Raw genomic sequence first — 13,466 nt, 5'->3', positions numbered from 1 at the left:
CCCTGACCGTGCCAGGACCCGGATGGCTGGGCCCTGAGGTCTGAGGAACCCCCTGAGCTCCGGGCCACCGTGTAGGACGTGGGGAGTGCCCTTTGCACAGAACACGCTTGTGGCTCAAGCCCCAGGGCCTGCCAAGAGCTACCAGGCAGCTGCTGCCTTGGTGGGGCCACAGGGAATGGGGTGGACCTGCCTCACTGCCTTCCTGACCACACCGCCGACCCAGGCAGGCATCTGGAACCAGCGGCTGCCCGCCTGCCCACAAGTCACGCAGCGGCCCCAGGCCGGCATCGCCTTCCTCCTGAGCAGCTGCTTCTTGGTGGGAGGCCAAGCCCCAGCACCCTTGGTGCTCTGAGGGACGCGGTGCACAGCCTTGGCTTTGGTGTGCAGCCTTTTGAGGTGCTTGGTTCTAGAGGCTTCATGCCTGTGCTCTCCAGGTGTGAGCATGCCCTGGGGTGCTGTACCCACCCACCAGGGGGCTGACCCACCACCGTGCAGCCTCATGCACAAGCTCTTAGCTTTTCAGTTTGCACCTGGGGCTTTTTCAGCTCGTTTCTGCTTTCCTTGGGGGCTCCTTTAGACCTATGGCTAGTTAGAGGTCTCTTATTTTATTTTCAAACGTTTAGGGATTCTCCAGTTAGCCTTTTGTTATTGATTTCTGGCTTTTGATACAGAGAACAGAACATTTCTGTCATTGAATTCTTACCAACACCCCCGTGGGGGAGACACCCTTTATTAATTTGCTTTTGCAGAGCAGGGAAACACTGCTGGTCATAGCTCCTGGAGGGCCCAGGACTGGCTGTTCTGGAAGCGCGATGGCAGCCTCCATCCACCCAGGGTCAGAGGTCCGAGAGCCTACAGGCGGGGAGCCTGTCAGGCAAGAGGCAGCTGCCATGGGAAGGTGGGGCTGGGAGCCCTGCTCAGGACCATCCTGGCCTTTCCCTAGCAATTGCCTCAGCCTGGCAGCCAACAACTTGGACCAACCGGCCCAGCTGCGCCAGTGAGGCCTTGGCCTGGGGGTTTCCTGGCAGACCCTGGTCTGGAGGCCTGCTATCCTGGCTATTGGGTGCAGCTCTGATGGCAGAAACAGCCCTTCTGAAACTGGTTTGCGGGGCCATGATGAGTGGCCTGGGAGCCTGCTGTCACAGTCCCGAGTGTCCTAGTAAAGAGGTTGCTAAGTGGAGACACTCCCAGGAAGGGATAGGGTGTGCAGTGTAGCAGGGGCCGGTGGCCATGTGGGGCAAGCACGGACAGGCCACAGTGGGGTCTCCAGCCACATGCCTTCTGGACGCTACACCAGCCCTCATGTGATCAAGGCCCGGCTGGCCTACTGTGTGTGTGGGCATCTGGCTGAAATCCCAGAGTTAGGCCTGAAGCCCTGGGATCTCCTGCACTTTGCAGAGGGCCCACGCTGCAGGTTCCCAGCCAGCCCCTGGTGGAGAAGCCTCCAGAAGCCTGCATTCAGGCCAGAGCGGACTAGACAGTGCATTGGCCTCATCCAGCTCCGGGGAGGGTCCTTGCTCACACTTCCACTTAGTGGATGCCAGGGGTGGGCCTCCAGGCCTCTGAGCAGGACTTCCACTTCCCTCTGCCCCGCCTCTTGGGCCCTGCCAGGCGGGCGAATCAGAAGGCAGGCCCAAGGACCCACTCCCTCTGGGAGGACCTTCCCGGCTCTGTGGAGCTGAGCAGCACCATCAGGAAGTGCACAGCTTTTCCTCCTGAGCTCCACTGGGCTGCCAGCAGCACCTCCTGTTCATCAGATCAGGCCAGCCTGGGCTGACCAGTGTCCACTGCACAGGTGCCTCTCGAGGACCCTGAGGTAGGCTGGTTGGCTGCCCTCTCAGGGTGGCCAGGAAGACACCCATCTCTCTGCTCAGGGCTCCTGGGGCACATACCCCAGAAGAGCACCCAGGGCCTCCACTCCTGCCCTGTCCTTCACAGCCACCTGAGACCTGCTTGTTCAGCTCGGTGGAATTAGCGGCAGGGGTCAGGTGTGGGACCTGTGGATGTAGGTGGGAAAGGCAGGAAGCGGGCTGAACGTTCCAAGGGCCATCCACTGAGTTGCTGGTGTCTCTCTGGCTGGATGGTGTGGCCAAGGGCTGCAGGAAGTTCAGGAAGCTCCTCCAGAGGCCCTGCCTGCTGCCGTCTGTCTCTGGGAGTATGGCCTAGCTCCTCTGGGTGGCAAACCTCCGCCCACAGTTCCTACGCTGGCTGAGGGCAGTCTGAGGTGGCAAGTCAGGGTCTCTGTCCCCACCACTGGGAGGAGGCTCCTGGTTTGGCCCAGGCCTCGAGCGTGGTCTGTGCCCGCCAGTGGAAGGGAGCAGCAGTGGGTAGTCCCAACACGGATGGCCCTGGTCAGGGAGCTGGCACCCTGCGTGCCCAGGAACAGGGAGAGGAGCCCAGAGGTGGCTGGTGCCTGGTCCCTAGGAGTCTGCAGAGGGCGCAGGAGCGGCGTGGGTGCTGGCCATGCCAATGCAGCTGGGCCCCTCCTGGTGCAGCGGTCCACAGCTGCCCTTCCTGAGCCAGCCGGTGCCTGGGCCACTGTTGCACCACCAGCCAGCCGCCGGAAAGAGAGGAGGCGGTGGGGCTAGGCCCTGAGCAGGAGCCATGTCCAAGAAGGAGGAAGTCCTACAGCAGCACAGGCTGGCATGTACGTGGGCAGGTCAATGCCCCAGGCGTGCCTCCCCAGCCTGGGCGCCTACCTCCCTGTACCTGCCAGGGAGGCCCTGCCAGTGGGTACGAGGTGGTGGTCTGCCAGACTCACGCTTTAGGGATGGGGGTGCAGAGGCCAGAACAAGGCCACAGTGGGGGGGGGTATTCTCAGATGCCGCCAGTCCCTGAAGCGCCTCCACATCTTCCCTCACACTTATCAGGGTGACTTGGACAGAGAAAGCCTAGGTCACCTGCTGAGGGAGTGGCTGCAGGGTCTAGAGAAGGCCGGGAGGGCTGCCCTGGCTGAGCTGGTGCCCCGGTCAGAGCACCAGCGCAGAGGAGGGAGGGCCAGGGCGGGTGAGGCTTCACACCTACCTGTCCTGGACTCCCCTGGGCCCAGCATGCAACTGTCCCTGCCAGCTGCTCTCCCACCAATCGCAGCGGTGGCCGCCACCATGTCAGACTATGAGAACGAAGACCAGTGCTGGAGTACCCTGGAGAGCTTCCGAGTGAAGCTCATCTCCGTCATCGACCCCTCGCGCATCACGCCCTACCTGAGGCAATGCAAGGTGCTGAACCCCGATGATGAGGAGCAGGTGCTCAGTGACCCCAACCTGGTCATCCGCAAGCGGAAAGTGGGTCAGTGCTGCCTCAGCCGGGAGCTTTGAGCACAGGAATGGGCGCTCCCCAGCACCCCACACCCTGTCCTGTCTGCTGGGAGCCGTGGTGCTTCCATGCACAGCAGACACCCCTGGGAGGGCAAGGGTGCGTGGGCAGCAGGTAGATCTTGACCTGGGCTGGGCCTATAGGAGCTCAGTGCACAAGCCCAGCCAGCCCCAGCCTGGCCCTGTGGGTTTCAGGAGTGCTCCTGGACATCCTGCAGCGGACCGGTCACAAGGGCTATGTGGCCTTCCTTGAGAGCCTGGAGCTGTACTACCCCCAGCTCTACAAGAAGGTCACGGGCAAGGAGCCCACCCGCGTCTTCTCCATGATCATCGGTGAGGCAGGGGGCCCCATGGGCAGGCCGGATGGCTGAGCTCCTGATGGATAAACTGGGGGCAAAAGGAAGTGTGAGGGTTGCATGGGAGTGCCAACAGCGGGGCCCCATGCTGCGCCTTCTCTCTGGTGGAGAAAAGGAGGACCCATGCAAGGAGGGCACAGAACCCCTCCATCTGACCCCACCAAAGCCCTGGCTCCCGGAAGGACTGGGTGCCCACCAGCCCTTATAACAGGAGAAGGGAGGGTAGGTACCTGGCCTCATTGCTGCTGTCCTGGAGGGCGGGAAGACAGTGGGGATGTTAAGTCAGGAGGTCAGCCCGCTTCCTCCATGGGGAGCATCAGCGCCGGGCCCTGTGTGCCTCGGAGTGGGTCCTCAAGGCTGAGGCCCAGGAAGGGGTGCAGCACGGAAGGGGATCCTCTGACGCGGCCTGGCCATCTGCAGACGCATCCGGGGAGTCAGGCCTGACGCAGCTGCTGATGAGCGAGGTGCTGAAGCTGCAGAGGAAGGTACAGGATCTGAGCCAGCTGCTTAGCTCCAAGGACGACCTCATCAAGGAGCTGCGGGTGAAGGACAGCCTGCTTCGCAAGCACCAGGAGCGCGTGCAGCGGCTCAAGGAGGAGTGCGAAGCTGGCAGCCACGAGCTCAAGCGCTGCAAGGACGAGAACTACGACCTGGCCATGCGCTTGGCCCGCCAGATTGAGGAGAAGGGGGCTGCGCTCATGCGCAGCCGCGACCTGCAGCTGGAGGTGTCCTGGCACCTGAGGCCGGGTTGGGGGTGGAGAGGTGCGGGGCGAGGCTGGCGGCTGATGGTGTCTCCTCACAGATTGAGCGGCTCAAGCACAGCCTCATGAAGGCAGAAGACGACTGCAGGGTGGAGCGCAGGCACACGCTGAAGCTCAGGCATGCCATGGAGCAGCGGCCCAGCCAGGAGCTGCTGTGGGAGCTGCAGCAGGAGAAGACGTTGTTGCAGGCCCGCGTACAGGAGCTGGAGGCCACAGTGCAGGTGAGGGGAGCCCAGGGCAGGAGCGGGGGGGCCTCGCGTGGGTGGGGCGGGCCCAGGGCAGGGGCCAGAGGTGGGTTCCTGTGCGAATGGGATAAGCACTTTTGGGAGCTGGAGAGATCTGGCAGGATGCTGGTGCCAAGAGCAGGGCCCCCTCGAGTCTAGCTGCCTTCCTGCCACTCTCCCCTTCACCACCCACAGGAGGGGAAACCAGACAGGAGCAGCCCCTACATCCAGGTGCTGGAGGAGGACTGGCGGCAGGCACTGCGCGGCCAGCAGGAGCAAGCCAGTACCATCCTCTCTCTGCGCAAGGACCTGCGGCAGGGGGAGGCCCTGCGTGCCCGGGTACGCAGCTGGGGCCGGTGGACATGAGCCTGGGCCAAGCCAGGCTGGGTGGGCTGAGGGACCACCCTGTGTTCACGCAGCCCCTGGGATCCACAGCCCTGCCTCACCCCTTCCTGGAGGTGCGGGGCCTTGGCCTCCCACCCCACTCCTGGCCTGCACTCCTACAGGATGGGCAGGCCCGGGCTTTGGGTTGGCAGGGACCCAGAGACTCAAGCAGCCTCCCTGTCAGCTGGGCCTGAGCAGGGGCCAGAATGGGCGGTGGGGGCTAGCTGCTGGCTCCCGTAGTGCATGGAGGAGAAGGAGATGTTCGAGCTGCAGTGCCTAGCCCTACGGAAGGACTCCAAGATGTACAAGGACCGCATCGAGGCCATCCTGCAGCAGATGGAGGAGGTTGCCATCGAGAGGGACCAGGTAGGCACCTCGCCGCTTCCTGCCTCATGCTGGCGAGGAGCAGCCCAGGGTGAGGGCACAGGTGGGGTGGGGGGATTCCCACAACTGTGGTGCCTTGCCCTTTTGCAGGAGGGCTGTCATCAGCTCGTTGAAAAAACGTGAATAATCGTGAGGGTAACCCCTTCCCGTCCCCTGCCACCCCAGCCCACTGCCAGAAAAACTGCCCTGCTGGCAGGTCGTGCCTTCAGATTCTTTCTAGTGCACATACAGTTTCATTTTTGTCTTACAAAAATGGGAGCCGTCTTGTTTGGCAAACAGCATTTTGGGTTTCTGGTTTTGTTTTTTTTTTTAAGATGTATTTATTTATTTGAGATGGAGAGGTGGCGGGGAGGGAGCACATGCACATGGTGGGGAGGGTCAAAGGGAAAGGGAACCTCAAGCAGACTCCCCGCTGAGTGGGGCTCAATCTCACAACCCTGAGATCACAACCTGAGCAGAAATTTTTTAAAAGATTTTATTTATTTATCTGATAGAGAAACAGAGCAAGAGAGGGGAGGAGAGGGAGGAGCAGGCTCCCCGCCGAGCAAGGAGCTCAACACGGGGCTCCATTCCAGGACCCCAGGATCATGACCCGAGCTGAAGGCAGACACTCCACTGACAGAGCCACCCAAGCACCCTTAAAATAGCTTTTTTGACTTAAAAAACTCTTGGGTGGGACACCTAGGTGGCTCAACAGTTGAGGGCTCCCTGCGGGGAGTCTGCTTCTCCCTCTGCTTGTCTCTGCCCCTCTTTCTGTGTCTTTCATGAATAAATAAATAAAATATTTAAAAAACAAAACAAAACAACAAAAAACCCCAAACCCTTGTCACTTTGGCTGGCTGTGCTCCTGGGAACTGGAGGCAGAAGCGGCCTCTTTCTCGTCAGCACCAGGGTTTTTCTGATCAGTGTCAGTCGGTGCTTTGGCAACACTCTGGAGGGACTGGAAGCCTGCTCAGAGCCTCTAGCCTTGCAGTTACCCATCTGAATGCCTCTGGTGGGGATGACGGTGTGCAGAGAAAGCACGGTGCTAGGGTCGTGGTGCCAGGGTGTGGTGCCTGGTCCCTGTTGCCAGGGAGCTGCCTGGAGGCCACAGGCAGGGAAGAGCAGGGAAGCAGTGCTCCCACCTTCCCTGGGGGAGGCAGAAGAAGGGAGGGTGCTGTGCCGCCAAAGGCAGGCTGCCAGCCAGGGATGCTGGGGCCCAGCAGCCCAGGTGAACGGGTAGGCTTCTCTTCGGGTGTCCCTGGTGGGCAACAGGAAAGGAAGGCAATTCTCAGTGATTCCTCAAGTTCTGGCCATTGAGGGCCGAGGGCTCTAGGGCTGGGTTGGCCTCCAGGCAGGGGCCGGCTGCTTGCAGCTGCCACCCTGCTCCAGGCCTGGGCACGTAGGCAGCTGGCTGACTCCGGCTATGGGTCAGAGCTGCGTCAGGTGTGCTCTGGTCAGTGTGCCGTGTCCCCCAGAGGGACAGCCGTGATGAAGGATGTAACACAGCTGCCAACAGCCATATTCCTGATCCCACCGCTAAGTGCCGTGGAGGGTAGAAGCGCGGGCTGGATGTGCGGTGGGGTGGAGGGCTCGGAGATCAGAGCTGGAGGTTTCATCTCCACCTCCCATTGGAAGCTGTTATTACTACACAAACCCTCAAGCACTACACAGGCAGAGGGAGAAGCAGACTCCCTGCAGGAAGCTCTCAACTGTTGTGCTGAGAGGCGGGGGTGGTCCTGGGGGTCTCCAGCAGCCACCCAGCCCACCCTGAGCCATCCTGTCCACACAGGCCATTGCCACACGGGAGGAGCTGCATGCACAGCACTCGCGGAGCCTGCAGGAGAAGGACACGTTGCGGAAGCAGGTCCGGGAGCTGGCAGAGAAGGCAGACGAGCTGCAGCTGCAACTGTTCCAGCGCGAGGGCCAGCTGCTAGCTCTGGAGGGCAGGCTCAAGCGGCAGCAGCTGGACATGCTCGTGCTGGTGGGCCTCCCAAGGGCTGTGGGCCTTTGTAGCGCCCGCTGGTCAGAGATGCAGCCACAGTAGAACACAGGATAGGCCCTCAGATGCCAGCGTGTCCCCGAGACACCAGAGCCCAGAGGCAGGGACGCTGGTCAGCCCAGGGCCAGGCCTGGCTTGGAGATTGCTCCACGGGGGGGCCTGGGCAGGTCCCAAGCCTTTCCCAGGCCCCCCTCTCCTTCTGGGGAGCCTGGGGGTGTGGCACATCTCAGGGCCTGGCAGGCCACTTTGGGTGTCATGAGGAGGAGGGAGGGGTGTTCTGGCCTGGGACCCCTCGCTGTGCCCCACCTTATGCCGACCCTGGGGGTGGCTGGGTTTCCTGTTTGCTGACTGACTCCTCTCTGTGACCACAGAGCTCTGACCTGGATGACAGCTCACCCAGGAACTCTCAGGAGGTGAGTACGCCCCCCAGGGTGGGCTCCAGGCCACAGTCTCTGCCAGACCACTGTCCCCCCAGTCCCCTTTGGGAGCTGGGCCCCAGCTGGCCCGCCTCCTGGTCCTTGGAGCAAGGACTTCCTGCCAGGCCGTTGATGCCCGTTTCTCTCCCGGAAGCTCTCGCTCCCCCTGGACCTGGAAGCCGTCCAGCTCTCGGACAAAGGTGAGGAGCAGAGCAGCTTTTCAGGGACGAGATAGCCGAGGCCTCCTTGTTCCTGTACTTGGACTGGGCATAGCCCTGTCCCATGGATCTCTCACAACCCCACTTTACAGATGGGGACATTGAGGCTTGGAGAGAGACAAGGAGCCCTCAGGCTCCCCAATGAACAAACAAGCTAGGTGTGTGGGGCCTGTGCCCCAGCTCTGATGCTGAGAGCCCACCCTGGGCTCAGGAATACAGGGCTGAGGCATCCTGCTCTCCCTGAGCTTCCTCTTGGGCAGGGGGCAGGGGAAGTCCAACAGTGAGTGTCGGAGGTACAACGAGGGGAAAGCAGGGCTGTCTCAGGGCCAGGCACAGAGGTGGCAGGAACATGGCCTCGGGGGTGCTGAGGGGTGACAAGGGATCGAAGGGCTCATTCTGAAGGTGGCATGGAAAGCCAGACAGTCCTCCTCTGTGTCAGGCCTGCTGCCAGCCTCCAAAGGAAGCAAAAGAGGAACAGCCAGTGCAGAGGCAGGGGGCTGAGCTTCAGGCTACAGAGCCCCAACGTGGGGACAAGCAGGCAGGACCCCTCAGGCAATGAGTGGTAGGGGAAGGCCCTGGGAGCCCCAACCCAGGGGTGGCATGGCCCCTTGAAGGAACTGGGGCAGGCTTCAGGGTCGGAGGCTGAGGAAGGGAAGGTGCTAGCCCCCTATGATGTCAGTGGAGACTGGATGTCCAGCCCCTCTCTTGGCCAGCTTAGGGGAGCCAACCCATCAGAGCACCTTCTGTCTGAGGGCCCTGAGCCCTGGGCCTGTCCAGGCTCTGGCAAATTCTAGGGAGCTGGCAGCTTGGAACGTTCTGCTGCCAACTGCTGCAGGGCCCCAGCCCCCACCCAGGAGCTGAGTTGGATGGTGGGGCAGTGCCTGGTGGGCTTCTGGCAGCCTCTGGCTGCCTAGGGGGAGTCCCTGACCCCAGTCCCCTTTTAGGGTTCAAGTAAGGACCCAGGGGATGTTGCAGGACTGGCCCCAGCTTCAGGGGAGGGGCGGTGGCCAGGGTTGGCCATGCTAAGTGTGGTCCCTGCAGCTGGGGAGGACTCACAGGCCCAACTCTCCATTCTAGGAGGCCTGGCCAACAAGGACAGCCCACAGCAATCGTTTGTGGCCCTGCAGGAGGAGCAGCTTCCACTGACCACCAACGTAAGGCTTCCCTGGGGTCCCCACTGCCCTAGGCACCCCTGACACAGGCCTCGGGGTGACTGAGCCCAGGAAGGGGGTCTGTGCAGCCTGGATGCCTGGGGATGAAGGCAAGGGTCTCTGCCATTGGCTCCTGGGGGGCATTGTTTGGAACAAGGAGCCTAGTGCCCCTTGTTGCACGGAGCTGCCTGCAGAGGGGGGCCAGGGCGGGGCAGCGGCGGAAGGCCAGTCCTCCGTGCGGGGGCGCTGCGCTCAGGGCACCCTAGGAGCCGGCTGTGGGTCCGGGTCCGCCCCCCGCCCCCCGGAGCCTGAGCCTCGCTCCTCCCCCAGGGCGCAGGCCTGAGCGGCGGGGAGCCCCCAGAGAAGGAGCGGAGACGCCTCAAGGAGAGCTTCGAGAACTACCGCAGGTGCGGCCCCGGGCCGGGCGGGCGGGGCAGGGGGCGGGCTGTCCGGGGTGGGCGGCCCCGCGGACACGCGCTCGCCCCTGCAGGAAGCGCGCCCTCCGGAAGATGCAGCACTGCTCGAGGCAGGGCGAGGTGGACTGGGAGAACACCACGGGCAGCGACAACACGGACACCGAGGGCTCCTAGCCGGCCCGGCGCGCCGGCGGGCGTGCTCGGTGTGCGCGGGGCGGACGCGGGCAGCAGTGTCAGAAATGCATAATAAACCACCGCGGTCCCGCCACCGCCGCCTCCGCTGACTTCGCTCCCATGTGCACCCCCGGCCGCGCGCGCACCTCCCGCCTCCAGGGGGCAGCAGAACACAGCCGGCCAGTCGGCGGACCGCAGCCGGAAAGGGCCGATTACGTTCCGTGCCCGCTTCCAAGATGGCGGCGGGGCGGCTTCGGCGGCGCGGGGCGGGGCGGCGCGGCCGAGGTCGGAGGGCGGGATGCTGCGGGCTGCGCTGAGCCGCGTGCCGCCGCTACTGAGCCGCGTGCGCCCCCGGGAACCCGCCCTGAGGTGGCTGTGGGGACGCAGGGGCGGCCCGGAGGCCGCGGGGAGAAGGCGGGCCGGGGCGGGGCTCTGGGGCTGGCGGTGCTTCAGCTCGGAGCCGGCGCCCGGGGCCGCACATTACCAGCTTGTCTACACTTGTAAGGTGAGCGCGCAACGGGTGCGAAGCTGGTTCCGCATTCGGGTTGGCCGGCGCGGCGGGCAGCGGTGCCGCGTGCGCTGACAGTATGGAGGGGTGGGGCTGCCCGGGGGCGGGGCTTTTCCGGGAGAGGGTGGGGCTATGGCTGGGGGCGGGGCCTTTCCTGGAGAGGGGTGGTGCTATGGCTGGGGGGCGGGGCCTTTCCAGGAGAGGGTGTGGCTATGGCTGGGGGCGGGGCCTTTCCGGGAGAGGGTGGGGCTATGGCTGGGGGCGGGGCCTTCCGGGAGAGGGGTGGGGCTATGGCTGGGGGGCGGGGCCTTTCCAGGAGAGGGTGTGGCTATGGCTGGGGGCGGGGCCTTTCCGGGAGAGGGGTGGGGCTATGGCTGGGGGCGGGGCCTTCCGGGAGAGGGTGGGGCTATGTCTGGGGGCGGGGCCTTTCCTGGAGAGGGGTGGGGCTATGGCTGGGGGCGGGGCCTTTCCGGGAGAGGGTGGGGCTATGGCTGGGGGCGGGGCCTTTCCTGGAGAGGGTGTGGCTATGTCTGGGGGCGGGGCCTTTTCCGGGGAGGGGTGGGGCTGCCCCCAGGGCGGGAGGAGGGGCTACCAAGGGGCGGGGCTGGAACACAGGTGGGTTGTCTCAGGAAGAGCAGGCCCTGCCCGGGGGTGGAATCACTCCCCAGAGGGGGCGGGGTCTTCCCGGGGGCGGGTCCAGGCGTCACCTGGGCTGCGGGTGTCCCTCAGGTGTGTGGGAGCCGGTCCTCCAAGCGCATCTCCAAACTGGCCTATCACCGGGGCGTGGTCATCGTGACCTGCCCCGGCTGCCAGAAGCACCACGTCATCGCCGACAACCTGGGCTGGTTCTCGGACCTGGATGGCAAGAGGTGAGGCCCCCTGGGGAGGGTGAAGCCCCCTGGGGAGGGTGAGGGGACAGGCCTGCGGGGTCGGGCCCCACCCCTCTTCCGCGGGGGCCCCCTTGCTGTCGGGAGGCTCGAGGAGCCTGCCTTCCCCACGGCCTTCCCGGTACAGCAGGGGTTGTTACGTTTGAGTTTTGGGGAAACCACAGATGCCGGGCAGGGCTGGGACCAGGCCCCTGTGGTCCTGCTTGGCAGCCGCCTTCTGCCATCACAGCCAGCAGCCATGTTGGGCCCCAGGGTCCCCCACGCTGGCCTGACTCCTGCACCAGTGACCCTCGTCCACTCTGGCGGCTCTGTCTCCATGCAGATGTGTGGGGTGCCAGAGTCCAGGCAGGGTTCTGGTGCATCATTCGCCTTCTCAGGCCAGATTGAAGGTGTGGGGGGCAGTGTGCACCCCTCCTGTGGACAGCAATTGGGGCCGTGGTCCGGAGTTCACCCGGGCTCCTGAGTGGCTGTTCTACTTGAGAACGGGTTGGGGACAGATAGCAGCTGCCTCTGGGGGCTCTGAAGGGTCAGCATGTGGGGGCCGCCAGTGTGGGGACCTGCTTTCCTGGCTCCAGCCTGGCCTGGGCGCCCTGGGGTGCCCTTGAAGGACCAAGGGCTGGGAGTGTCACAACACCTCCTTCTCTCTCAGGAATATTGAAGAAATCCTGGCAGCCAGAGGGGAGAAGGTGTGCCGAGTGGCTGGCGACGGGGCCTTAGAGCTGGTTTTAGCAGCTGCAGGGAACTCCAAATCCCCTCCTGCTCCAGAAGGGGGTGAGGACCAGGATCCCACTCATCCTGGCAAGACCGAGCCCAGCTGACCCCATCTCCTGCCTTCCAGAAGATGCTTCGGACTGGGACCCTCCCAGGCTGGCCTGTTTTCTATCAATAAACACATCACCTGGAGATGGTGGGTCTGGGGCCTTCTTGTTGTCCCTGGTTCTGGAATCAGAATGAGTCCCAGGAACCACCTGCGGGTGCTGCAGGACCTTGGTCCTCCGCTGCCCCTCCGCTGCCCCTCCGCACAAAGGACCAGCCCAGACTTGCCGGCTGTGTCTGTGGGAAGAGGCTGCTGGGGGCCTGAGCCCCTCCTGGCTGTGACCAGGGGCCCTGGGCAGGTCCCTCAGCTCCTCTGAAGCTGCCTTCCCATCACATGAAGACACTAATGGTGGCGGCCTGTCAGGTGTAAGGGCGGGAAGACAAGGCTTGGAACGGGTGGGGGTGGCTTGGATGTGCTCTGCCAGAAGGGATGGCCACTCAGCCACTGTCCTTTTGGGGGTGGGCGCAGCACCCACCATGGGTCCTGGTCCTCTGGCCAGACACAGGGAGGTCCTACAGATTCTCCTTCCTCCTGTGCCACCTGCCACCCCGACACCCAGACAGACTGGCCCCAGTGCCCACCTCAGCCCTGACCCTTGGTGGCCGGCCTCAGAGTCGGGGCATTGGGCTGCTCGCTGTGGCCGCCGCGGGGCAGGTGGCCATGATGGGGCAGGGGTGGGACTCACGGGTGCTAAGTGCCCCATGTGGTGCCCTCCCCCCCGCCCCCACGGGGCGTGTGGTTTGTCTCCCAGCCTTGTTTGACGGCCTCCTCAGGATGTTCCTGTGTTTATGGGAGCGCGTGTATTTCCTGAGTGTGACCTTCACCATTCATCACCAGCCATGGCCTCGAGGATCCAGCAGGATGCCAGCTGACAGCTGCCCTGCATCGGTGCCCTGAGCTGCAACACGTTCTCGGGGGTGTTGGCAGCGTGTGCGGTGACTCGATTACCCCCTGTCTGTCCCCTGGCAAACAACCATCTATTATCTCCCCCGGAGCCTCCGGAGCTGCTGGCAGAGGCTGTCGGCCTGGAGGCTGAGCCTGCCCCTCCCCATGGCCCCAGGAGGCAGGGCTGGGCCCCCGCTGCTGACTCCCTGTCCCCCTGGGGTTGGGGTCCTGCTGACGCAATGGTGCAGGTAGGGAACCAGGCCTGGGGTGGAAGACCACGTCTTATAGTTCCTGATCCTGATGCTGGACGTCCAGGCCCTGCTGACCCTGGAGGGACGGCCCTGCGCAGGGCCAGGCCCTAGAGACAGTCATAGCTTTGCCCTTGAGTGTACCCCATGGCCAGGTGCCAGCCAGTGAGGGGCAGCCCCTGCCCTCAGAGCGGCAAGGATGGCTCACACTGTGGCTTCCCAGGGCAACCACCAAGAAGGAGCGTGGCACCCCGTGGTACTTGCTGTGGAGGCTTCTCAGAGCGCCAAGAACGGTTGGGTGGGGAGCCCTGGAGGATCTCGCTGGGCAGGTGTGCCCTGACT

General features: G+C 63.9%; 2 protein-coding genes across 7 annotated transcripts; both read left to right on the top strand.

Moving 5' to 3' along the window:
* Window positions 1-76: 76 nt before the first annotated feature.
* Window positions 77-9,873, top strand: CARD9 (caspase recruitment domain family member 9). 6 transcript variants are annotated; one of them, XM_077851392.1, is made up of 13 exons: window positions 336-1,816; window positions 3,050-3,288; window positions 3,510-3,647; window positions 4,091-4,395; window positions 4,473-4,652; window positions 4,851-4,994; window positions 5,280-5,405; window positions 7,195-7,269; window positions 7,776-7,817; window positions 7,975-8,020; window positions 9,116-9,192; window positions 9,520-9,596; window positions 9,680-9,873. In XM_077851392.1, exons 2-13 carry the CDS (start codon window positions 3,051-3,053, stop codon window positions 9,777-9,779), a joined length of 1,548 nt encoding a protein of 515 aa, XP_077707518.1. In that variant the 5' UTR covers window positions 336-1,816; window position 3,050; the 3' UTR covers window positions 9,780-9,873. The 6 variants fall into 6 exon arrangements, 4 of the variants coding, with proteins under 4 accessions (XP_077707518.1, XP_077707516.1, XP_077707514.1 ...); XM_077851390.1 differs by having other exon boundaries at window positions 347-1,816; window positions 3,091-3,288; window positions 7,195-7,386; XM_077851388.1 differs by having other exon boundaries at window positions 348-1,816; window positions 7,195-7,386.
* A 51-nt stretch (window positions 9,874-9,924) lies between these two features.
* On the top strand, window positions 9,925-12,077 carry DNLZ (DNL-type zinc finger). Its single transcript, XM_077851401.1, has 3 exons — window positions 9,925-10,284; window positions 11,017-11,156; window positions 11,824-12,077. Exons 1-3 carry the CDS (start codon window positions 10,078-10,080, stop codon window positions 11,990-11,992), a joined length of 516 nt encoding a protein of 171 aa, XP_077707527.1. The 5' UTR covers window positions 9,925-10,077; the 3' UTR covers window positions 11,993-12,077.
* The last annotated feature ends 1,389 nt before the right edge of the window (window positions 12,078-13,466 follow it).

The sequence above is a fragment of the Canis aureus genome, chromosome 16 (assembly GCF_053574225.1).
Source record: "Canis aureus isolate CA01 chromosome 16, VMU_Caureus_v.1.0, whole genome shotgun sequence".
Classification (NCBI taxonomy): Eukaryota; Metazoa; Chordata; class Mammalia; order Carnivora; family Canidae; genus Canis; species Canis aureus.
Note: the sequence above shows the minus strand (reverse complement) of the source record. Positions and strands in the feature narration are given on the sequence as shown.